Raw genomic sequence first — 24,631 nt, forward strand, 5'->3', positions numbered from 1 at the left:
GAGCAAAATAATGAGGTAGTATTCATGGATTTATGGACTGTTAAGAAATCTGATGGCAGAGGGGAAGAAGCTGTTTCAGACTCCTGTAACTCCTCTCTGATGGTAGTAATGAGAAGAGGACATGTCCTAGACGGTGAGGGTCCTCAGGTCAGCACGGTAGCATAGTGGGTAGTGTAACACTATTACAATGCCAGTGACCCAGGTTCAATTCCCACTGCTGTCTTTAAAGAGCTCGTATGTTCCCTCCTTTAACCATGTGGGTTTCCTCCCATATTCCAAATACATACAAGTTAGTCACATGAATGCAATTGGGTGGTGGGTGCTCATTGGGCTGGAGTATCCTGTTATTATGCTGTAGCTCTAAATAAAAATAAAAATAATGATAGATGCCAGCTTCTTGAGGCATCGCCTTTTGAAGATGTCCTCAGAAATCAAAAGGTCCACAAGTCTTTCCTGTTATTACTTAGCAGCTCTCATGGCAGTTGGGGTGGGGGGGGGTGACATTTGCAACTCATTACTCCTTCACGTATGGCCCTCATCCTGTTCTGTGTTTCAGTGTATCTTTACTTACAGTATTGTGCCTTGTGATATTCTATGGACAACAATCCAGTGCAGTTCCTTCTTTTGCTTGTTAGCGAAACAAGGCAAATTAACCTAACTAGATATCAGTTCAGTCCAGATTCTATGGAGGAACTGAAAGAAATTCTTTCCAAATGAAACATGAAGCCTTTGCCTCTTTTAACAGATACTGCCTGAACTGCTGAGTGTTTCCAGCACTTTCGGCTTTTATTTCAGATGCAAAACGTTACAGTAAAATAGGGTAGAGTTCTATAGACACAAGTAGGTTCCAATCACCTAAATGTCCAATTCTAGTGATTCTGGCTGAAGCAGTAACTGCAGGCAGCAAGTTAAACAGAAAACACAGAAGATAGGAGCAGGAGTGGGCTGTTTGGCCTTTTAGGTCTGCTCCACATTCAGCACGATTTTGATTGTTTTCATTTTCTCTCCATATCTCATAATCCATTTGATGTTAAGAACTACAGTATATCTCATTGAATATATTTTCTGTCTTGGCCTCCACTTCCCTCTTTTGTAAAGAAAACGTCCCTGGTCTTGGTTTACCTGATTTGCCTGTTCCTGTTAGACATTAATGGGTTTTGATGAGTTTCCCCCCTCATTCTGCTACTCTCCAGTGAATGTAGGCCTAACTGATCCAATCTCATACATCAGTCCTGCCATCCCAGAATCAGTGTAGCGCTCCTTCCATGGCAAGAACATCCTGTACAGCGGTAACAAGATAACTTTACTACTGTACTCAAATGCACTTGCACTGACAGGCAATATACCCTTGTCTTTCTAACTGTTCTTTGTACCTGAAAGGAACAGGTGCACAAGGAAACTGAGGTCTCCTGGCACCTTATCTTTTCTCAATTTATCATCTTTCAGATATAAGTAATAAATAAAATCCAGCTCCCTGAATTTACAAACAATGTGGATAACTTCACTTTAATCAATGTTAACTGCATAAGCCAAGCATTTGTCCACTTAGCTAGCACTTAAATCACATTGGAGCCTTTTTGAATTCTACTCACAGTTCACACTCCCCCCAGCTTTGTGTCAGCTTTACATTCGATTACCTCTTCTAAGTTGTTGATGTACAGTATACTTCAATAGCTGGAATCCAAGAACTGATCCTTGTACCATCCACTAACCACTGTCTGCTACTCAGAAAAGGACACATTAGTTCTTACTGTCTCCTTTCTGTCAATCAAATCTCAATCCATTCCACTATATTATCCCAATCTTACGTGCTTTAATGTTGAATATTGAACTCTTGAGAAATGACTACAAGTCTTTTACATTAATCTATTCCAAGAGTACTGCTATTGCATATTTCATAATTGATTCCATTTTTCTCATTGCCAAAAACGTTAGGTGTACATGTCTGTCATTTACTATGTTTCTCCTCCTCCTCTTTTAAATAGTGGGCTTATGTTTTACACCCTCCAATCTGTAGGAACTGCTTCAGAGTAGAGAATCTTGAAAGATGACCACAAATGTATTCACTGTTCCCAGGGCCACTTATTTAAGTCCTCTGTGATATAGATTTTAAGGTCTTGGGATTTGTCGGCCTCTAACCCCAATGGATGCTTTTTTAAAACCAGTATTGATTTCCTTGATTTCTTCCCTCTCTGTGTACCTTTGTTTCTCCAATCATGTCTGTGAGGTTATTTGTGAAAGCTGAACCATTGTACATGTTAAATTGCACTGTCATCTCTTTGTTTCCAGTTATTATTTACCTACTTTCCAAATGTAGAAAACCTATATTTCCTTTCACTTAATAGTATTAGCTAAGACTCACTGTGTCACAAAGAATTTTAAATGGCTGTTTGCAATGTTCAGTGGATATGTTTCATTCCATCATTAAAAAGCCTTTACAGTCAGTTTTTATGTTCCCTACAATCTTATTTGTTGTATCGTAAACTGCTCCCAATCATCAGACCAGCTGCTTTTTTTTTCTTTGACAATTTTATATTTCTTCTCTACGCTTAACTTCCTATATAACCCTCGGATTAACCCAATTTTCTAACTTTGTGCAGAACAGAAATAATTAATGTATAATCCTTTAAATGTTATTCATTACCTATCCACCATCAGTCTATTTAGTAAAATTCCTCAATGCTTCATAGCTAACCCATGCCTAATACTTTCATAATTTCCTTTGCTCAGATTCAGGATCCCAGTTTCTGATCTTACTTCATTTTTGAAAGAATTAATCCTATCATGCTGTCGTTGGTCTTTTTTAAATGATCACACACAACCAGACTGCTTATTCTTTTCTTATTGCACCATCACAGTCCAGGATAGTTTCTTCTCTAATCTGCTTTTCAGTGTCTTGGTCTAAAAAAAGCATTATTTCCCCACTCCATGAATTCCTCCTTCACATTATTTCTGCTGATTTAGTTCATTTGTAGATTAAAGTCTCCCATGAATACAGTTGTATGTTGGTGATGCATTCCTGCAAAGCCAGTTGGCAGGAACTACATCTAGCTGCTGGGAGACAATTGTTTCTTCTTTCCCCCGGCTAAGTAACAGTGAGGGAATTGTAATATTTCTGCTACTAATCCCCTGAGATCATTGGAGTACCACCCAGGATTCAAGCTCAGAATCAACTTCTTGTGCATGTTTTATTGCCATTCTCACCTTGGCAATGCATTTACATCAAGCAATTTATCTAGATTTTGCAACATTCCTAGGATTTGTCATACAAGGATATTAATTTCCCTGAACTCTCAATGGGTCAGACAACATGTAATTAGAAAGAAAAACAAAGTTAACATTTCATCAGGTGAAGGCTCAACTAGAACTATTAACTCTGTTTCTCTCTCCACAGATGCTGCCTGATTTACCGAATGTTTTCTGCATTTTAGAACATAGAACAGTACAGCACATGAACAGGCCCTTCAGCCCACAATGTCGTGCTGAACCAATACAATTAAATGGCCAACTCAACTAATCCCTTCTGCTTACACAATGCCCATATCATTCTATTTTACCCTCTCACAGTCATGTGTCTATGTAAACATCTCTTAAAAGTTCCTAATGTATCTGTCTCTAGCATAACCCCAGGCAGGACATTCCAGACACCCACCACTCCGTGGAAAAAATTAACCTTCTCACCTTAAATGCATGCTCTCTGGCATTAGACATTTAACCCTGGGAAAAAGATATTGTCTATCTACTCTAAGTATGCCACTCATAATATTATAAATCTCTATCAAATCTCCCCTCAGTCTCCACTATTTCTGAGAAAACAACCCAAGTTTGTCCAACCTCTAATAGCACATGCCCTCTAATCTAGACCATATCATGCTAAACCCCTTCTGCATCATCTTCATCATCATCATCATCATCAGGTGCCGTGCCCAGTTTGAGCTTTGACTTCCGTGGCCCACACGCTCCTGTTTCGGGTCAAGTGGATCAATTCATTGGTATTCATTTCCAATTCTCTGGCTGCTGTCTCCATCATCATTTGTCTTTGTCTTCCTCTTGCTTTCTTCCCTTCAATCTTTCCCATGACTACCATGCATTCTAACTTCTCTTTCCTAATCACATGTCCAATGAAATTACGTTGCCTTTTCATGATCTCATACATTATTTCTCTTTTTGTGTTTGCTCTGTTCATGACATCCTCGTTAGATATTCATTTCGTCTATGATGTTCTTTGCATCCTCCTCAAAAATCACAACTCTGCTGCTACAATTGTCCAACATTCTGAGCCATATAATATAACTGGATAAATGTAACATTTCAGTAGTCTGAGGCGGGTTGTCATGCCTAGTTTAGTATTGGTCAATATACTCTCCATTCTCGTAAAGGTGTCTTTTGCCATCCCTATTCTTCTTTTGATGTCCAAGTCGCACCTGCCATCTGATGTCACCCAGCTTCCTAAGTACCAAAAGTTCTTTACTTGTTTTATGTCTTCCCTATTTATTCTCAGCCTGCAGATAGGATTCTCCTTCTTTTTGGGTATCACCATACATTCTGTCTTTTTGCAATTGATAGATAGACCTATTTTTGCACTTTCTTCAACAATTATATCAATTAAGTTTTGTAGTTCTTCCTCCGTACTTGCAATTAACACAGTGTCATCTACATATCTGAAATTATTGATGTCTTCACCGCCAGCTTTGATTCCCAAGATGTCTCTTATTTTTTGTAATACTGTTTCAATGTACACATTAAATAAATCAGGGGAGAAAACACACCCTTGTCTAACGCCTCTCTTGATTTTCGTAAACTGACTCACTTCTCCATCTATTCTTACAGCGGCAGTTTGTTCCCAGTACAGATTTCTGATTAGGTGGCGGTCTTTCGAATCTAGATCTAGAGTTTCCTGTAATATTTCGAATAACTTATTGTGCCTCATTTTATCAAATGCTTTTGTGTAGTCGATAAAACAAGCAAACAAATCTTTTTGCACTTGAATAGCTCCTTCTGATAGTATCCTTAACATCAATATTGTGTTTCTTGTACCTTTGTGTTTCACAAAACCACACTGTTCTTTGCCTATTTCAGCTTGTATCTTACTTTTAGCTTTTGGCATCAATAGTCTTAGAAGAATCTTGGTGATATGACTCATTAATCTTATGGCCCTATGTAATTCACATTCTATTGCTCCAGCTTTCTTAGGAAGGGTGATAAATACTGATTTTTTCATCTCTTCTGGTATTATTCCAGTCTCATAAATGTCATTGATTAAATCAGAAAGTTTTTCAATTCCATAATCTTCAAGGGCAATAATTTGTTCTATTACTAGTTCATCAGGACCTGCTGCCTTTCCTTTCTTCATCTTATTTATTGCATTACGAACTTCAGATTTTAAAATACTTGGACCTTCAATGTTTTTCTTAATTTTTGGTTTTTCACCTCAATCGTCTTCAAACAATTCCTGAATATACTCAGTCCATCTGTTCATAATCTCATCTTTTTCCATGATAATGGTACCATCCTTTGCTTTCAAACATCCACCTGAAGAACAGAGGAGCTTTTTACCAGTGATATTCTTGATTTGTTGATGTAACCTTTTTGGATCAGTAATAGGGATTCTTTCTATTTGCTCACATTCCTGGTTTAACCATCCTTCTTTGGCTTTTTGACATAAGCTTTTAACTTTTTTATCTAAGGACTTATATTATATAGGATTTGCTTTCTTCTATCTCCTTTCTTCCATTAGATTTTTTATTTCATCTATCATCCATTTATTCTTTGTGCTTTTTTCTTTTTTAGGAATCACTGACTTTGCTGATTCTACCAAGGCATCCTTTAGAGAGTTAAATTTCAATTCTTTCTGATTGCTATCATCTTCAACAGATTCTATTTCTTGACTTTGAAATCTATTCCTTACCTCAACTGTAAATTTTTGTCTTAAGCTTTCTTCTTTAATTAATTGCAAGCAATCAAGGGATTGTTCAGGTTTTTGCTTCTTTAATTTTTAACATGACATACTACTGGGTTATGGTCACTATTACAGTCTGCACCTGGATATGTTTTGCATTGAGTCACTGAGTTTCTAGATCTTTGGTTTATAGTGATAAAGTCAATTTGATTTCTAGTATTATCACCTGGACTTTTCCAGGTCCACAAGCATCTTGGATAGTTTTTAAAGTAGGTATTCATAATGACCCGATTATTCATCTTGCACCATTCCACCCATTTCTCACCTCTTTCATTTCTTTCCCCTAGTCCAAATTTTCCTATGGTATTTCCATCAGCACCTTGTCCTACTTTAGCATTTAGATCACCCATGACAATAACAGTATCTTGAGATTTGCATCCATTCTTTGCTTGTTCAAGCTCTTCATAGAATTTATCTATATCTTCATTTGTTCCATCTGTTGTTGGTGCATATACCTGTATAATTGCTAAATCAAATGGTTGTCCTCTGAATCTAACAAGGAGCACTCTTTCTGATATTGCCCAATGTCCTAAAACACTTTTTGCCATGTTTTCATCCATAAGAATTCCTACTCCATTAGTATGAGATGTTCCACAAGAATAAACTAGTGTTTTATTTCTAATCTGACATGTTCCACCACCTATCCAATGAACTTCACTAATTCCCATGATGTTAATCTTTGGTCTTTCCATTTCATTTATCACATTGTCCAATCTTCCTGCTTGATATAGGGTTCTTACATTCCAAGTGGCAATCATTTTCTTTTGTGTTACTTTAATTTTATGAGCAGTAGCTTGATGACGGTCGGGGATCCCCAGCTGGCCAGAATCAACCCTACCGAGCGAAGCATCTTCAGAATTGTCTTGAAGATCCTCTTGACGCTGTTGTTGTGTGATACATTTTGTGAGTTTGACCATGGTTTTCTTAGCAATTAGCAACGGTGGTTTGCTATTGCCTACCGTTGGGCAAACTAAAGAAATCGCCATTTCTCTTCCCAAATGTTCATCCGCCTATACTATAGCCATTGACATTTGAGGTCCTAGCTCAACCGCCTTCTCCGTCATAAGTTCAGTTACTGAACCTACCGGATCTGCCGTTGGCCTTCGCTTGTATCCTGAGCAGGAACCCTTGCAGGTGCTACCATTCCAGGTCAGAGCGGCCCTAGGAGCAATGAATGACTAAGAGGTAACTCCACTTTCCCCAAAGCTCTGAAAGTCCCCAGTCAGAGCCTCATCACCGGTTGCAGTTTAGAGTCATACCCAGGACTGACCCCTTCTGCACCTGCTTCAAAATCTCAAAATCTTTCCTATGTATACAATACTCCAAGTGTGGCCTAAATATAGTTTTATAACTTCCTGACTTTTGAACTCAATGCCTCAGCTAATAAAGGCAAGCATGCCGTATGCCTTCTTAGCCACCCTATCAACTTGTGTAGCCATTTTCAGGGATCTATGACCTTAGACCCCAAGATTCCTTTTCTCATCAATAGTGTACTGTCTCATTACATTTTACCTATCAAGCTGCAACACTTTTATGTTTTTCTTTCAGATATCTGGTATCTGCAGTTTGCTGAATTTTATTAATTCCACTGAAAGTTGTTGATTTCTATAAGCATTGTTTCCTACCTGCCAAGGATTTTGCTGACACACCCATGACTAACCCTGAGCTGTCGAGAAATGTCACAAGGCCGTACTCCTTGATGTGCAAGGTCCACGATGCGCTGCCTTACCACATCGGGAAGCGGTCTTCCATTCACAAACATGCCTCCTAGTTGATTTATTCCACCGTGTCCTGAAAAAGAAGAGCATGAGCCATTTAAATCTGACTTAATTGGATTGCTCAAAATTTGTGATTGGTAATTGGTTGAATATTGTGTCATGTACGGAGATATAGTGAAAAGCTTTGTTTACATGCCATCCAGACAAATCATTCCATACATAAGTACAATGAAGTTCTACCAAAGGTAAAAAAAAATAACAGAATGCAGAATGTCCTGTTACAGTTACATACAAGTGCAGTACATATAGACAAATAAGATGCAAGGGTCATGAAGAGATCGACTGAGAGATTAAGAGCTCATCTTTATCATATAAGAGGTACGTTCAGGAGTCTGAAAATACTGAGATGTAAGCTGTCCTTGAATGATATATATACTCAAGCTTTTGTATCTAATGCCTACGGGAGAGGGGAGAAGAGAGAACAACTGGGTTGAGAGGAGTCTTTCCTGAGCAAGTGAGAAGTGTAGACAGAATCAATAGAAGGGAAGCAAATTTTTGTGATGCACTGGGATGTGTTCACTCAGCAATTTCTTGTGGTCTTAGGCAAACCAGTTGTTATGTAAAGTTGTGATGTGTCCAGATTATGCTTTCTTTGGTTTGTAAAAATTGGTGAGAGTCATCAGGGGCATGCCAAATTTCCCTAACCTGTAAAGGAAGTAAAGGCACTAGTGTGTTTTCTTGGGGTACCAGCTTCCTGAAAGGCAGTGCTGTTTTGAAGCAGATAATGATGTTTTTTTCTACATTTAAAGCAAAATTTTGTTCTGTTTGGCTCTGCCTTGAAGACTCAGCCCTGACTTCTTCCCTGTATTCATTTTCCAAATATTTTCTCCCTTTTTTGTTTCCCTACAGTTAAATATATTACTCTGCAATGGAAGGGGGCTAAATTGTGGCATATATACTCAGTGGCTACCTAATTAGGTTTAGGAGTATAATCCAATCTAGACTTCTGCTGCTCTAGCCCATCCACTTCAAGGTTCGATGTGTTCTGTACATCTCTGTTGTAACGTGTGGTTAATTGAGTTAAACTTGACTTCCTGTTCACTTGAACCAGTCTGGCCATTCTTCTCTGACTACTCTCATTAACAAGCTGTTTTTGCCCACAGAACTGCTACTCATTAGATGTTTTTTTTTTGTTTCTTTGCACAATTTTCTGTAAACTCTAGAGACTCTTTTGCATGAAAATCGCAGGAGATTAGCAGTTTCTGAGGTACTCAAACCACCCCATCTGACACCAACAATCATTCCCCAGTCAAAGTCACTTAGATCACATTTCTTCCCCATTCTGTTGTTCGATCTGAACAACAACTGGGCCTCTTGATCATGTCTGCATGTTTTTATGCATTGAGTTGCTACCACATGATTGGCCAATTAGATATTTCCATTAACAAGTAGTTCTATAGGTGTGCCTAAATAAAATGGGACACTAAACGTACATTTCCTCTAGCAGATCGATACTGGCCTGGACTTACGGTAATGTTGATCACTGTGTTCTGATAATACACTCTTCATGGAGTGCAGAACAGATCATGCAAGTAGTGTGTCAGTTCCTCAGAACTAATGGGGAGGAATCTACTCCAAGAACCAAATGCAAGGTTACACGCGAGGAAAATCTTCTCACTTATTGTGATAGATACACATTTTAGTACATTTTCCACATTACTAACTTTTAATTCTTTTAATAGTTTAAATGGATTTTAATGTTTTTTGCATGTTTCAGAGATATTCAGAACATATTCAGTTTTGGTAGCTCCAGAATCTGGAGTGTTTCTTCTTTTGACAGTTGCCTGTACCAGGGAGGGTGCTATTTCTGTAGCTTAATGGGCAGGAATCCCCTTGGCATCTTTGTCCCATGTAATGACAATCTACCTCCGTCCAGGGTGTCCCCTGGTTAGATGTAGTCAGCTTCCCTTTACCAGTTCCCACTCCTTTGGAAGTCAATAGTGAGTTCACAGTTCAAAAAGCATTGCACCTATTTACATATTTTAGTGTCAACTTCAACCATGTTCAGCCATTTCCTGGAAGTTGCATTCACTTTCATACAGATAAAGTTTTTAAAAACTGTAGTAATGTTGCTTTGGGAGTCAAGATCTCATGAAGTCTTATAGCATTATGTCAAATATGGGAAGTATGCTTCCCCTGTCTCTCATTCACTATTCTCCATCAGCTGATAAGCCAATTGTTCCATAGCAAGAGCAGAGAATGTATTATGGATAGGGGACTTAACTATCCATTCACCACAGGAGGCTACAACTGACCGAAGCTGGCTGAATTCTCAAGGACGTAACTGCTTATTGTGGGTCTGTGACAGATAATGAATCAACACAAAGGGTATATTTATTTGACTTTGTCCTTACCAATGCACTTGTGACAGATAGATTTGTCACGATATCATTGGTAGGAATGACCATCACATGGCCTTTGAGGAGACAAAGTTGTTTCATATTGAGGAAACCCTTCCATCTTGTTTTATGGTATCACAATTATGCTAAATTGGATGAACTTATAACATACCTTCAGCACTCGCAATGTGATGTGAGCCATCAGCAACAGAAATGCACACCATCACAATCCATATCCTTATTATTCAGCAAATTCCTCGGCAGCAACATCTCAGAAGATCTATTTTGGCCCAACACATTGATGCAATAATGAACAAGGCATACCAGCAGCTCTACTTCATTTGGAATTATGTCACCAAAGACTTGTAAATTTCTATATACGTATGGTAGAGAGCATTCTGACTGTTTGTTTCACTGGTTTGTAAGGAGGCTCCAATGCGAAGGATGGAATGAAGTTGTAGACTCAACCCTCTCCACGATCAAGGACATCTTCAAGACGGGTGCCTCAAGAAGGCAGTATCCATCATTAAGTATCTTCACCATCGGGATGTGCCCGTTTTGTGTTACTACTGTCAGGGAAGAGGTACAGGAGCCTGTAAACCCACACTCAATATTTTAGGCACAGCTTCTCCCCCTCTGCCATCAGATTTCTGAATGGTCTATGAACTCATGAATTCGACCTCATTATTCCTCTTTTGCACTGTTTTCTTGATGTTTGTAATCAACAGCAATTTTGAGTCTTGCACTGTACTGCTGCAACAAAACAAATCTGATAACATATTTCAGAGATAATAAATCTGATTCTGATATACTTCACCCTACCATTACTAACAAGCAAGGGCCTCAACCCTGGTTCAAAAAGAAGTGCAAAAAGATATGCCACATGCTAAAATTGAAATTAAAACAGAAAATGCCTAAAACACTCAGCAGCGTTTTCAGCTGAAATCATTAGCTCTGTTTCTCTTTACATGGATGTCAAATGACCTGCTGAGTACTTCCAGGGTTTTCTATTTCATTTTAGATTTCTAGCATTTGTAGTTTTCTTTTACAATTTTTATATTTAAAATTGTAAAATTAAGATGCAAGCAGATGAATCTGCAGCACATGATAAACAGCTAAAATAAACAATAAATGCTCTCTCAACCAATGGATGAGATCAAAACTGTGCAGTCCTGCTGTACTTAATAACTGGTTGTGGACGTACAGGTAACAGGAAGGGAAGGGTGCAAGAACAGTTCTATCCACAAGAAGCAGGACAAGTGAAATTTGGCTAACTACTGCCCAGTCAATCTACTCTTCATCATCTAATGATATAAGTTATCATCAAAAGCAGTACCAATCATCTCAGTTCCACTCCTTTTCACAGCTTTGATCTGAACATAGACTAAAGTGCTGAATTCCCAAGGTAAAGTAGTAGTGACCTATCCCTCAACGTCGGCAAGACGAAGGAATTGGTTGTTGACTTCAGGAGTAGCGGACCGCACGACCACATTTACATCGGTGGTGCGCAAGTGGAACAGGTCAAGAGCTTTAAGTTCCTCAGGGTCAATATCACAAATGACCTGACTTGGTCCAACCAAGCAGAGTCCACTGCCAAGAAGGCCCACCAGCACCTTTACTTGCTGAGAAAGCTAAAGAAATTTGGCCTGTCCCCTAAAACCCTCACTAATTTTTATAGATGCACTGTAGAAAGCTTCTTCTAGGGTGCATCACAACCTGGTATGGAAGTTGTCCTGTCCAAGACCGGAAGAAGCTGCAGAGGATCGTGAACACGGTGCAGCACATCACACAAACCAATCTTCCGTCCTTGGACTCACTTTACACCGCACGCTGTTGGAACAGTGCTGCCAGGATAATCAAGGACATGATCCACCCAGCCAACACATTTCTCGTCCCACTTCCTTCCGGGAGAAGGCTCAGGAGCTTGAAGACTCATACGGCCAGATTTGGGAACAGTTTCTTTCCAACTGTGATAAGACTGCTGAACGAATCCTGACCCGGATCTGGGTCATACCCTCCAAATATCCGGACCTGCCTCTTGGTTTTTTTTGCACTACCTTACTTTCCCTTTTCTATTTTCTATTTATGACTTATAATTTAAATTTTTACTATAATTACTATCGATTTGTACTCCAGGGAGTGTGAAGCGCAGAATCAAATATTGCTGTGATGATTGTACGCTCTAGTATCAATTGTTTGGCGACAATAAAGTAAAGTAAAGTAGTAACTGCCCTTGACGTTGTGGCACCTTTGACTGAATGTGCTGCTACAGAGTTCTGGTAAGACTAAATTCAATGGGCATCAAGAGGAAAACACTGCAATTTTTGGAAGCAGACCTCAGACAAAGGTAAATGGTTGGATGGTATTAGAGGTCAATAATCCCAACCCTGACATTTTATAATTTTTCAGGATAGAATCCTCAGCTATCTTCAGCGATTTCATCAATGACCATCCTTCTATTGTAAGATCAGAGGTAAGGATGTTCACTGATGATTTCACAATGTTCAAAACCATTGACAGGTGCACAGCAAATGAAGCAATGTTATTGTCCAAATATGCAAAAACAAAATCCCTGAAGCACTTAGCTGATCAGGCAGCATCAGTGGAGAGAGGAATGGTGAAGGAGATTGGAGGGGGGAGGAGTGTGGGGCATTACTGAAAGTTTGAGAAATCAATGTTCATGCCATCATGTTGGAGGCTACCAAGCTGCAAATCAAGATGTTGCTCCTCCAGCTTGAGTGTGGCCTCATCGTGACAGTAGAGGAGGCCATGGACTGGCATGAACATCAATTTCTTGAACTCCTGATAATGCCTCCCCTTCACCATTTCCCATTTCCATTTCCCCCTCTCACTTTATCTACTTACCTGCCCATCACCTCCCTCTGGTACTCCTCTCCCCTTTCCTTTCTTCCTTGGCCTTCTGTCCTCTCCTATCAGATTCCCCCTTCTCCAACCCTTTATCTCTTTCACCAATCGACTTCCCAGTTCTTTACTTCACTGCTCCAGATTCCCTCCCAGGTTCACCTATCACCTTATGTTTCTTCCTCCCTTCCCCTTCACCTTCTAACTCTGACCCCTCATCTTTTTTTCTCCAATGCTGATGAAGGGTCTTGGCCCAAATACTGAACTCAATATTGAATTCAAAAATTTTATATAACTAGCCTTTCCAGTTTGTATCTGATCTGGCCATTTCTGATGTAAGATCATCTGTTAGGCCTGCACAGGCAAGACCTCCCAGAATCCATCCAGCTAACAGGAGTCACTTGTATTAATTTCCAAATCATCACCAGAAAGCCCATTTAAACCAAGGTCTCATTCACAGTCTTTGTTCATTCATATGAACCAGCTAGCCACAACCATCTGATTCTAGCCTTCAGTCACCTTGTGTTAAATACCTGTTCTCTCTTGTTTTGTGGTCTCTCGTGGCTTGTTATTTTGCAGTTTAATATTAAAGTTGTTGTTCAGGGTTTAATTGTCTCCACTGCTCTGCAATTGGCTCAAGCCTCCTCTACATTTCCTGACATCCTCTATCTGTAATTTTAATTCAATTTTTCTCTCTCCACAGATGCTGCATGATGTCCTGGGTACTCTTTGCATAGTTGCATCTTACAGTTTCAGCATGCCCTTTACTTCTCTCGTCTCTGCTGCATCAAAATTAATTGTTACCTAGACAACCTTGGTTTCCAACCAATTACAGCCATGCCTTCTTTCTCTCCCTGCCTACCCTTTGTAACTTAAAACTCAATCTTACTTTTCCAGTTCTGATAAAGGGCAACTGACCTGAAATGTTGAATCTGTTTCCCCCTACACAACTGACCTGAAATGTTGAATCTGTTTCCCCCTACACTCAGATCTACTGAGTGTTCCAAAAGGTTTTTTTCTGCTTCAACAAATAGATAATATTCAGACATGGACTAAGTAACACTGTTGCTACAAATACGACTGGCAATAGCCATATCCAACAAGAGAGAGAGTCTCACTACCTACTCTTGATATTCAGTGGCACAACCTTCAGTCAGAGACCCACCATCAACAAACTGAAGACCACCATTGAGCAGAAACTCAGCTGAATCAGACACATAAATATTGTTGCTACAAAGACTGTGTATCCAGTGGTGAGTGCCTCACCCCTAAAACACAAAGCTTTTCCACCATCAATAGGGCATTGGTCTTGGGTGCAATGGAATGCTGTCCATTTGCCTGGATGAATGAAGTCTAGTGATACTCCAGGTCAAAGCAATCTGCTTCATTAGCACCCTAACTCCTTCCATTACCCAATGCAAGGAGTATTATCTACAAAATGCACTGCAATTATTCTGACAGCATCTCTCAAATTCACTAGGAATGACAAGGACTAAAGCTATATACCAAATTTATTCTACCAAATTTGTGGACCACCGTACTTGAAAATATATTGCCATGTCTTTATTGTCATTGGGTCAAAATCCTAGAACTCCCTCCCAATAGCACTGTGGGAGCACATTCACCAGGACTGCATTAGTTCAAGTAGCTGGTTCATCTCCAGCTTTTCAAAGGCAATAGTGGATACTCAATAAATACTGACCTCCCTATGAATAAACAAATAAAAATACAATTATAGTCTGAAGCTTGACAGTAAGAAAGGATTCAATCTATAATGACAGCTTTCTATATAAGGTACATCTTATCTGTCAATACCCATAAGATAGGGTAATTGTTTGATTTGGTGCTTACTGCAGGAATTCTGAATAGACAGATTTTATGTTAGCCGTTTCCATGAGGGTTCAACATTTCTCTCTGAGAGATGGGATAAGGAAGCATAATACTCTGACATGCACCAGCAATGTGTCAGTTACAACATTGTCAAGTAAATAAAGGAAGATAAATTGACAAAAACGTGTTTTTTTGAAAAATGTATTCTGGTTCACATGGTAAACTTGTTGCCTGTTATGGCACAAAAGACTGAGTAGACAGCCAGAGACTGGTTCCCAGGACTGAAATGGCTAATACAAGGGGGCATAATTTTAAGGTGATTAGAGGAAAGTATTGTGGGGGGGGGGGGGGAATGTCAGTGGTAAGCTTTTTACACAGAGAGAGGTGAGTGTGTGGAATACCTTGTCAGGGTAGTGGTAGGACCAGATATGTTAAGTGAATTTAAGAAACTCTTCAATAGGCACATAGATGATAGAAAAATGGAGGACTGTGTAGGAGAAAAGGGATAGATTGAATTTAGAGTAGGTTAAAATGTTGGCACAACGTCATTGGCCAAAGGCCTGTACTGTGCTGTAATGTTCTTTTTTTGTATGATCTACTCTTAGTCGCCACTTTATTAGGTACTTCCTGTACCTAATAAAGTGGCCACTGAATGTCTGTCTGTGATCTTCAGCTGCTGTAGTATATCCACTTCAAGGTTTGATGTGTTGTGCGTTCAAAGATTCTCTTCTGTACACCACTGTAATAACACATGGCTATTTGAATTACTGTCTCCTTCCTGTCAGCATGAACCAGTCCAACCATTCTCCTCTAACCTCTCTCATTAACAAGGCATTTACGCCCACAGAACAGCCGCTCACTGGCTTATTCTTTTGTTTTTTACACATTCTTTGTAAACTCTAGAGACTATTGTGCGTGAAAATCTCAGGATACTCAAATTACCCTGTCCAGCATCAACAATCATTCCACAGTCAAAGTCACTTAGATCACATTTGTCCCCATTCTGATGTTTGTTCTGAACAATATCTGAACTTCTTGACTGTGTCTCAAAGGTTTTACGCTCTGAGTTGCTGTCACATGATTGGCTGATTAGATATTTGCATTAAAGACCAGGTGTACAGGTGTACCTAATAAACTGAAGACTGTGTACGTATGTGTTTTTATGTGAAGCAGCAAAGATCTCTCGAATGATTCAACATGAGATCATTCAATATGTTGTACTAAAACCCATCATTTTTTCTCTGGACTGTGAAAACAAAAGATTCCTGTTTGAGAAAAGGCATGGTAATAATCGACTGGCCTCTAAGTAACTCATCTGTTGGAAAGTCGTAAGTGACTAGGATTGTGCCCCCTATGTATTTCTACTGGGATCCTACATTGTCAGATGAGGTTAAGTTAAGCTTCTACCTACTTACAAAGTACTTATGCAGATATTGGTAGTCTAACCATTACCAAAATGCTATTACAGCACCAGAGACTTGGGTTCAGCAGTTGCTATGATACTCAAACCACCCCATCTGGCACCAACAATCATTCCACAGTCAAAGTCAATTAGTTCACATTTCTTACCCATTCTCATGTTTGGGCTGAACAACAGCTGAACCTCTTGACCTTGTCTACATGCTTTTGTGCATTGAGTTGCCTCCACATGATTGACTGATTAGATGTTAGCATTAATAAGCCCCTGGATAGGTTTACTTAATAAAATGGTCACTGAGTGTATGCTCTTTGTTCTAAAGCTTTTAAGATTACCTTTAGTAGGGAAATAAACTAAGGAAAACACACTATATGTTGGGAGCTAGCAAAGAACTGAGAAACACTTGTTGTTTAGCTGTTACTCATCTGATCCATAGTTTGTCAATATGGATCTGCAAGTTCTACAGTGCTGGAGGTAGTTGTTTGTGAACGTAGACAGGAAGGATTAGTTTATTCTTGGACCACAGAAGATCAAAACAACTTTTATCCATTGTGTATGCTATCCCAAGGCAAGCAGTTAAACAGCAAACAAGAACAGAAAGCCTGGCTTTCCCCATTCCTAACTCATTTCCAGACTAGGGTAATTACAGTGCTTTAATTCAGCTTTGGCTGTGATCAACTACCTCAGCAGCCACTGGAATGGAAATAAAGATCTTCAAATCAGCTGGTTGAGCATGCAGCAGTTAGTTGATTTACCAGCTAAACCACATGTGGAGCACCTTAATGTTAATTAATCCAATTGAAATCTTCCAGAGAAAAAAAACAGTTAAGTTAAAGGATTTAATCAGTGGTAGCAAAGAAATAGTAAGAATACATTGTTCAAGAATCAAGGGTGAACTTTATTAGCCTAATACATTTACATGTATTACGAATTTACCATGTTGTGTTGATCAAGGCATGACATACAGTAAAAAAACAACATTCAACAATTATAAAGAATAAAGAATTCTTTTAAACAATAAAGAATTATAAGAAAAGCTAATAAAGTTAGAGGTTAAAGGATAGATATGGAATAAAATATGCATAAGTAAATACTGTAAATACCAGCATGTATTTAGATTGTAAACAACATTATAAGAAATGGTTTAATATGTCTACAGTGCAGTGCAGTGACATGGGTACTAGGTAGAGGGGGGCACTAACTAGAACTGTTATTCTGATTAAGTGCCCGGGGGGAAGAAACTTTGTTGTAAAGTAGATGGCCCTTGTATTTCTGCACTGTTGATAAGTTCATAGCTGAACTTTTATTCATCGATACTTTCCTGTGCTAACTCCAATTCCTTAATATCTAAAACTTTGTTGCTCTCTGCCCTGAGCACACAGAATAACAGAGCCTCCACAATCCTCTAGGGTAGAGAAATACAAAAATTTCTTTGGGTGAAGAAATTTCTCTGTCTCAAGCCTGGACAGTCAACCAACCCCTTGATGAGTAGCACAGATTTCCAGCATTTGCAGAATCTCTTGTATCCACCCTATTTCTAATACAGCAATTGTCAGCTATGGATGGTTAGATACTCCAAGTATATTTGCGAAAGCTACAACCAAAATGTGTGGATCAACAGATGTGCTTAGATTGAATAACTGGTCTGATGCTTGGTACTCTGAATTTTATCGTTACTGAAAATAGGAATCTTACACCTTTCACATCTCCTAAAGCCCCAAAGCTTTTTACAACTGATGAAGTACTTTCAAAATCTGGTCACTGATAATGTCAAAAACATAGCAAACAATTTATTAGCAGCCAAGTCCCACAATAAGCATTTTGATAATGACTAGACAATCTTTTTAAATGATATTATCCAGGTCAACACACACAAAGTGCAAAGGAGCTCAGCAGGTCAGGCAGCATCTATAGAGAGGAATAAGCAGTCGACATTTTGATGAAGAGTCTTGTCCCAAAACATTGACTGTTTATTCCTTTCCATAGGTGCTGCCCAACCTGCTGAGTTCCTCCAGCATTCTGTGTGTGTTGCTCTGGATTTCCAGCATCTGCAGAATTTCTCCTGTTTATATATTATCCAGGTCAACCCTTCTCCAAATTAGTTTTACATCCTCATTAGAGTACAGATAGCCTCCAATTACATCTGAAAGATGCCACTTCCGACAATGAGGTACTCATTCAATTCCACACTCTATTGTCAGACTGTTGAAATATTCAAGTTTCTGAAGTATTACTTGAACCCATAACTATTTTACTGAGACATGAACTACAACTGAAACTATGCTTTGTACATAACAAAATTGGGCAGTGACTGGGCATTTCTGCAGGCTATTTCAAAAAAAGATCCAGTTATCCCCAGCAAACCATTCTTTCTTCCTGTTTTTATCCTTCAAGTATTTCAACCATATATTTAATTATAGCCATTACTGAACCTTTATCCATCTTCTAATCAGGTAATGCATTCCAAATCCGCTTCTGTCGTAGCATTAAACGGATCTTTCTCATATTGATTCTGATTCTGTTACTAATCACATTATGTCTATACCCTGTGGGTATCAACTCAACAATATTTTCTCAGTATTATTTCAGTAAGCATGTTATATCGCTCAGATAAATATGGTTTAAAGGGTTTGTATTGGTCACTCAATTGATTAGTCATAGAGACATGTAATGCTTAGCTTCCATTCCAATCTATGCCATTACCAGATCACGCAAGGACAAGAGCAAAAGATGTAACATCCAAATCCTCAAAGTTATTTCAGGTGGAGGTAAGATAGGGGGTCAACTGTCAGAATAAACGAATAACCTGCCATTGGCCTCTGCGGCAACACACACAAAATGCTGGAGGAACTCGGCAGAACAGCATCTATGGAAGTGAATAAACATTCAATGTTTCAGGCCGAGACCCTTCACCTGTCTTGATAAAGGGTCTCGGATCAAAATGTCAACTGTTTATTCATTTCCATAGATTCTGCATGACCTGCTGAGTTCCTCCAGCACTTTGTGTGTGTTGCTCTCGATTTCCAATGTCTGCAGAATTTTTTCTGTTTTTGACCTCTGTGGGCTCGTGTGTTTAAAAACACCTCAAGGCGCGAGGCATTAAGGACCATTTCCAGCGATTGTTGACATCTGTTGTTGCCAGACAGAGAGGAGAGGAAGAAACCTGGTTTATAAATATCAATCAAATCCCATTAACAATTGAAAAAGTAAACATTACAAAAATAGCTGCATGGCAAAAACTAAAAGTTGTTATCTGATCTCTGTGTTTGTGATGTCAACAGATTATAGCCATGCAACTTATTTCAAAGTATTAATTGTTCCCTGTTGATTCTCTGTGCAGCGATTTCATTTTCAGTAATGATGAACCAGATCCTCCAACTCACACAGACAGCCGCAGTAGTTTTATTTTGGCTCTGAAAGTTAAATGGGATCCCTCTACCAATAATGAACAATGAACCTTCTGACTGCTCACTGACAGTGAGGCTGGTCATTCATTGGGAGTAAAATCTCTCAGATTTATTTCAGCACTGAATCCTGACACTCAGTGATCCAACTCCATGGGATTACTTGGTGGCTGAATGAAATCCTGGGAAGAGTTTGGCAAGGTGTCTCAATGTGCCAAACAGTGTCATTGCAGGCATAATTGGAGATTAGAGATTAGCTTTATTTGGCACACATACATTGAAAGTTACAGTGAAATGCCCCTTTTGCGTCAATGAGCAACATAATCCATCATGTGCTAGGGGTAGCCTGCGACTGTTGCCATGATTCTGATGCCAACATAGCATGCCTACAATTTACTAATAATAACTCATACATCTTTAGGATATGGAGGAAACTGGAGCACCAGGAGGAAACCCACACGGTCACTGAAAGAATGTACAAGCTCTTTACAGATAGCAGTGAGAATTGAACGCGGATCTTATAGCCAGTGCTGTAAACATTACGCTAAATGCTACACTACTGTGCCATCTCTGCTCTGCCACTAAGAGCAGTTCACACAGAGTCTCTCCTACACCATCTTGAAAGCTCAAGTTGTGAGTGATGGGCAGACATCAATTTGGAAGGTATCCAATTCTCTTGACAAGATGTTTTAATGATTGTAGAGAATACTGATGTCAAAAACCTACTTGCCCCATAGTTTTACAAAATAACTTCTGAAATTAAGTGAGGATAAATTTCCAATGTGTGCTTCATGCATCCATACTTCCAACCAGGAACACAACGTCTCATATCTAAAACTTTCCTCATATTTGCTGTGAATTTTACGTAATATCAGAATGATTTGAAATAAGTGAATCATTTTCGGGAAATCCTAAGGCATAAATAAGACCTTAAAGTGTTACTTAGGAAGTTCGTTATGCCAAAGCTGAGTGATCCCTAATATGCTTTTTCCAACATTTCCATACAATTAAGTGAGGTCTGCACATTCACACCAATACATGCACAAACCAAGCAACAGACACAAAATGTTGGAGGAACTCAGCAGGCCAGGCAGCATCTATGGAAAAGAGTAAACAGTCAACCTTTCAGCCGAGACCATTTATCAGGACTGGAGAAAAAAGATGACAAGTCAGAGTAAGAAGGTGGGGGCAGTGGGGAAGAAGTACCTGGTAGTAGGTGATAGGTGAAACCGGGAGAGGGGGATGGGTGAAGTGAAGAGCTGGGAAATCAAATGGTGAAAGAGAAAGGGCTGGAGAAGGGGGAATCTGATAGGAGAGGACAGAAGGCCATGGACAGAAGGGAAAGGGGAAGAGCACCAGAGGAAGGCGATGGGCAGATAAGGTGAGAGAGGGAAATAGGAATGGGGAATGGTGAAGGAGAGGGGTGAGGCTATTACTAGAAGTTCGAGAAACAGATGTTTAATGCCATCAGGTTGGAGGCCACCCAGATAAAATATAAGGTGTTGCTCCTCCAACCTGAGTGTGGCCTCTTCGTGGCAGTAGAGGAGGCCATGAACTGACAAGTCGGAATGGAAATGGGAAGTAGAATTAAAAGGGTTGGCCACTGGGAAATCCCACATTGGTGAAGCAGTCTCCCTATCAACGTCGGGTCTCACCGATATACAGGAGGCCACACCGAGAGCATCAGATACAGTAGATGACCCCAAAAGACTCACAGGCGACGTGTCGCCTCACCTGAAAGGACTGTTTGGGGTCCTGATTGGTAGTGAGGGAGTGGTGTAGGGGCAGGTGTAGGACTTGTTCTGCTTGCAGGAATAGGTGCCAAGATGGAGTTCAGTGAGGAGGGATCAATGGACAAGGGAGTCACGTAGGAAGCGATCCCTGTGGAAGGCAGAAATTCAGGGGGGTGGGGGGGAAAGAAGTGCTTGGTGGTGGGATTTGAAATGAGTTCAGTGAAACCATCTTTCATTGCTCCCTCTCTGTGATCTCTGTACACTCTGACTCTTCAATTATGTGCTCACCCAGACCCGTTACCACAGCTTAAGTTATCTCTTTCATCAATCAACTTCCCAGCTCTTCACTTCACCCTCTCCTCTCCTGGTTTCACCTATCACCTATCACCTACTACCTTCTGTTTCTTCCTCCCCTCCCCCCACCTTCTTACTCTGATTTCTCATCTTTTTTCTCCAGTCTTGATTAAGTGTCTTGGCCCAAAACGCCAACTGTTTACTCTTTTCCACAGATGCTGCCTGGCCTGTTGAGTTTCTCCAGCATTTTGTGTGTGTTGCTTGGATTTCCAACAGCTGCAGATTTTCTCTTGTTCGTGCATATACAAACCAAGTACAGCTCAAAGCACTATTTCAGTGAAAAAATTACATGATTCTGATACAAATTAGTAATTAGAAAGATAATTGGTTAGGAAATGGAGAACGCCTCTCTGAAAATCAAATGCACTCTTCTGAGACTGGAGCTAAGACAAAAGCTGGATATACAGTAGAGAATCTCTACGTAGAGCTTCCTAAATGATCCTCCTGTACTTGAAACTCTCATGACTCGAGAAAGCAACTAAAATGACAATCAGGTAACCATAGATTTGGAGCATTAATGAATATAGAATATGTTATAGTTATGTGATAAATGTATATATAATATTATGTATTCTACGGATCTTTTGAGGCCCATGGACTTTCATGCGTAACACATTATCTCACAATTTCTGCATGTGTGCGTGAACACACACACACACACACACACACACCAAGACCACTCAGAGCCTAGAAGATAGATTAATAAGGGTGGCTTGAAACCAACACCAGCAACACTATCCATCACTTTACTGATGATTGAGGAGAAAGCAGTTGGGATGTAATTTGGCTGTTTTCTGGTTTCTGTGCACAGTACATTCCTGGCAACTTTCCACACAGTCAGGTGGATGCTCATGATGTTACTGAACTAGGACAGCTTGTCTAGAGATGCAATAAGTTTTAGAGTTCAAATCTTGAGCACTTCCAAAGTACCCAGGACATCTTTAGAGAGCAGTGCCTCAGAAAGGCAGGGTCCATTATTAAGGACCTCCAACACCCAGGGCATGCCTTTTTCTCACTGTTACCATCAGGTAGGAGATACAGAAGCCTGAAGGCACACACTCAGCGATTCAGGCACAGCTTCTTCCCTTCTGCCATCCAATTTCTAAATGGACATTGAAGCTTTGGGCACAACCTCATTTTTTTTTTAATATACAGTATTTCTGTTTTTGCACATTTTAAAAAAATCTATTCAATATATGTAATTAATTTACTTGTTTATTTATTATTATGTTTTATTTTATTTATTATTTTTTCTCTCTGCTAGATTATGTATTGCATTGAATTGAACTGCTGCTGCTAAGTTAACAAATTTCACATCACATGCCGGTGATAATAAACTTGATTCTGATTCATGTTACTGGTTCTACTTGTCTTATCCAGTATTCTCAGTCACTTTTAGTTGAAGTCTGATTTCTGTGTTGCTTGTGACCTCAGTTGGAATCTGATATGAAGATATTGAGAGTGTCTTGTTGTTGGCACTCCAGTGCCGTCCTCTGATGATGCGGAGGATGTGAATGTTCTTAAAGCATCCTCTTTCCATTATCTATGTAGATGTTCAGTATTCACAAATGGATATACGTACTAGAACTACAATCAATCTGATCTATTGATTGTGCATTAGATTAGGTCTGTCTGCTGCATTTTTGCATATAGGTAGTCCTATGTTACAACTTTACCAGATTAAAAACTAAAAGTACCCTTCTAAACACCCTGTTTAAACAAGATTGGTTCCTGACTTGACGCAAATAATGGACAGAGAGGTGTGAGGTTACATGGTGTGGAGAAGAACAGTTCTGGTAGCCTGGAGAGCTTAGGTGCTCAACTTTCAAGGTGCTGGTCTCAGAATCAGGTTTATTATCACTGTCATATGCTGCAATATTTGAGCCAGTGAGATGGCATTCATTCCTATTGTGATTTGTTTTGATTCTGTCCATCCAGCAGGATAATGGTAGTACATAACATGGTGAAGGCCCTGGGTGTGAAGAGGGTACTTCATACTCATGAGAACTTTGCTAGCTTCCAAAACTAGACAACTTAAATGGGAAGTGTTTAATTCTGTAGCATGGCCTTCCCAATAAACCTAGTGCTCCAGTGATTCCTCACATAATTACACGTAAAAATTATCATTCCAAACTCATTGTATCTGTGACACCTTTTACATTCAAGTATATGTGAACCTTTCAGCTAGTGCAGTAAATTTCTGAATTGTTCTGAAATCTTCCATATATAGAATTAAATAGTTTTGAGGTCATCTCATAAAGTAAGTAAATAGTAATCAGCATAATTTCCCTTCAGACTGCTTCTACCATTACCTCTCTGTCTGATATTGTTCAAAGTGTGCACCTGTAAAAGTGAGCAAAATTTAACTCCTATCCCTCAGTCCAATGCTTGGGAAATGATAGTGCAGTAATCTCAATCTCTGTCTTCTCTCCAAATAACTCAATCAAAGTTTGCAGAAGTATTCATTCACCCAAAAACTCCAAAACTACAGGCAGTGTGCATGGATTTTCAAAAATTAGATTTATTTGTCACACATACCTCAAAAAATATATAGTGAAATGAGTCATTTTGCATCAATGAACAACACAGTCCAAGGATTTTGTTGGGGCGTTCCACAAAAGTGTCGCCAAGTTTCTGGTGCCAATATAGCATGCCTATAACTCACTAATCCTAACATAGCATGCCTATAACTCACTAATCCCAACATAGCCGGCCTATAACTCACTAATCCCAACATAGTAGGCCTATAACTCACTAATCCTAACCCACACATTTTAGGAATGAGGGAGGAAACCGGAGCACATTGAGGAACCCATGTGGACACAGGGAGAACATACAAACTCCTTACAGGCAGAAGCTGGAATTAAATTCCGATTGATGATTACTGGCACTTTAAAGCTGTTGTGCTCACTGCTAGACTACCATGCTGCCCCATTGCCGAAAGAAAGGAGACTG

The 24,631-nt window shown here is 39.5% G+C and overlaps 1 protein-coding gene across 9 annotated transcripts in view; it reads right to left on the bottom strand.

The window, feature by feature from the left end:
* LOC140201894 (paired box protein Pax-8-like) overlaps positions 1-24,631 on the bottom strand; it is a 67,319-nt gene that overhangs the window by 24,477 nt on the left and 18,211 nt on the right. For 6 of the 9 annotated variants that reach the window (XM_072266665.1, XM_072266663.1, XM_072266666.1 and 3 more), the window contains one exon: positions 7,585-7,750. In XM_072266665.1, the coding sequence (XP_072122766.1) occupies positions 7,585-7,750 (166 nt within the window). Of the gene's footprint in view, positions 1-7,584; positions 7,751-10,248; positions 10,577-24,631 lie in introns of those variants that run through there. The other 3 variants (XM_072266669.1, XM_072266660.1, XM_072266667.1) reach the window with 3 other exon arrangements.

Source organism: Mobula birostris, chromosome 8, assembly GCF_030028105.1.
Source record: "Mobula birostris isolate sMobBir1 chromosome 8, sMobBir1.hap1, whole genome shotgun sequence".
NCBI lineage: Eukaryota > Metazoa > Chordata > Chondrichthyes > Myliobatiformes > Myliobatidae > Mobula > Mobula birostris.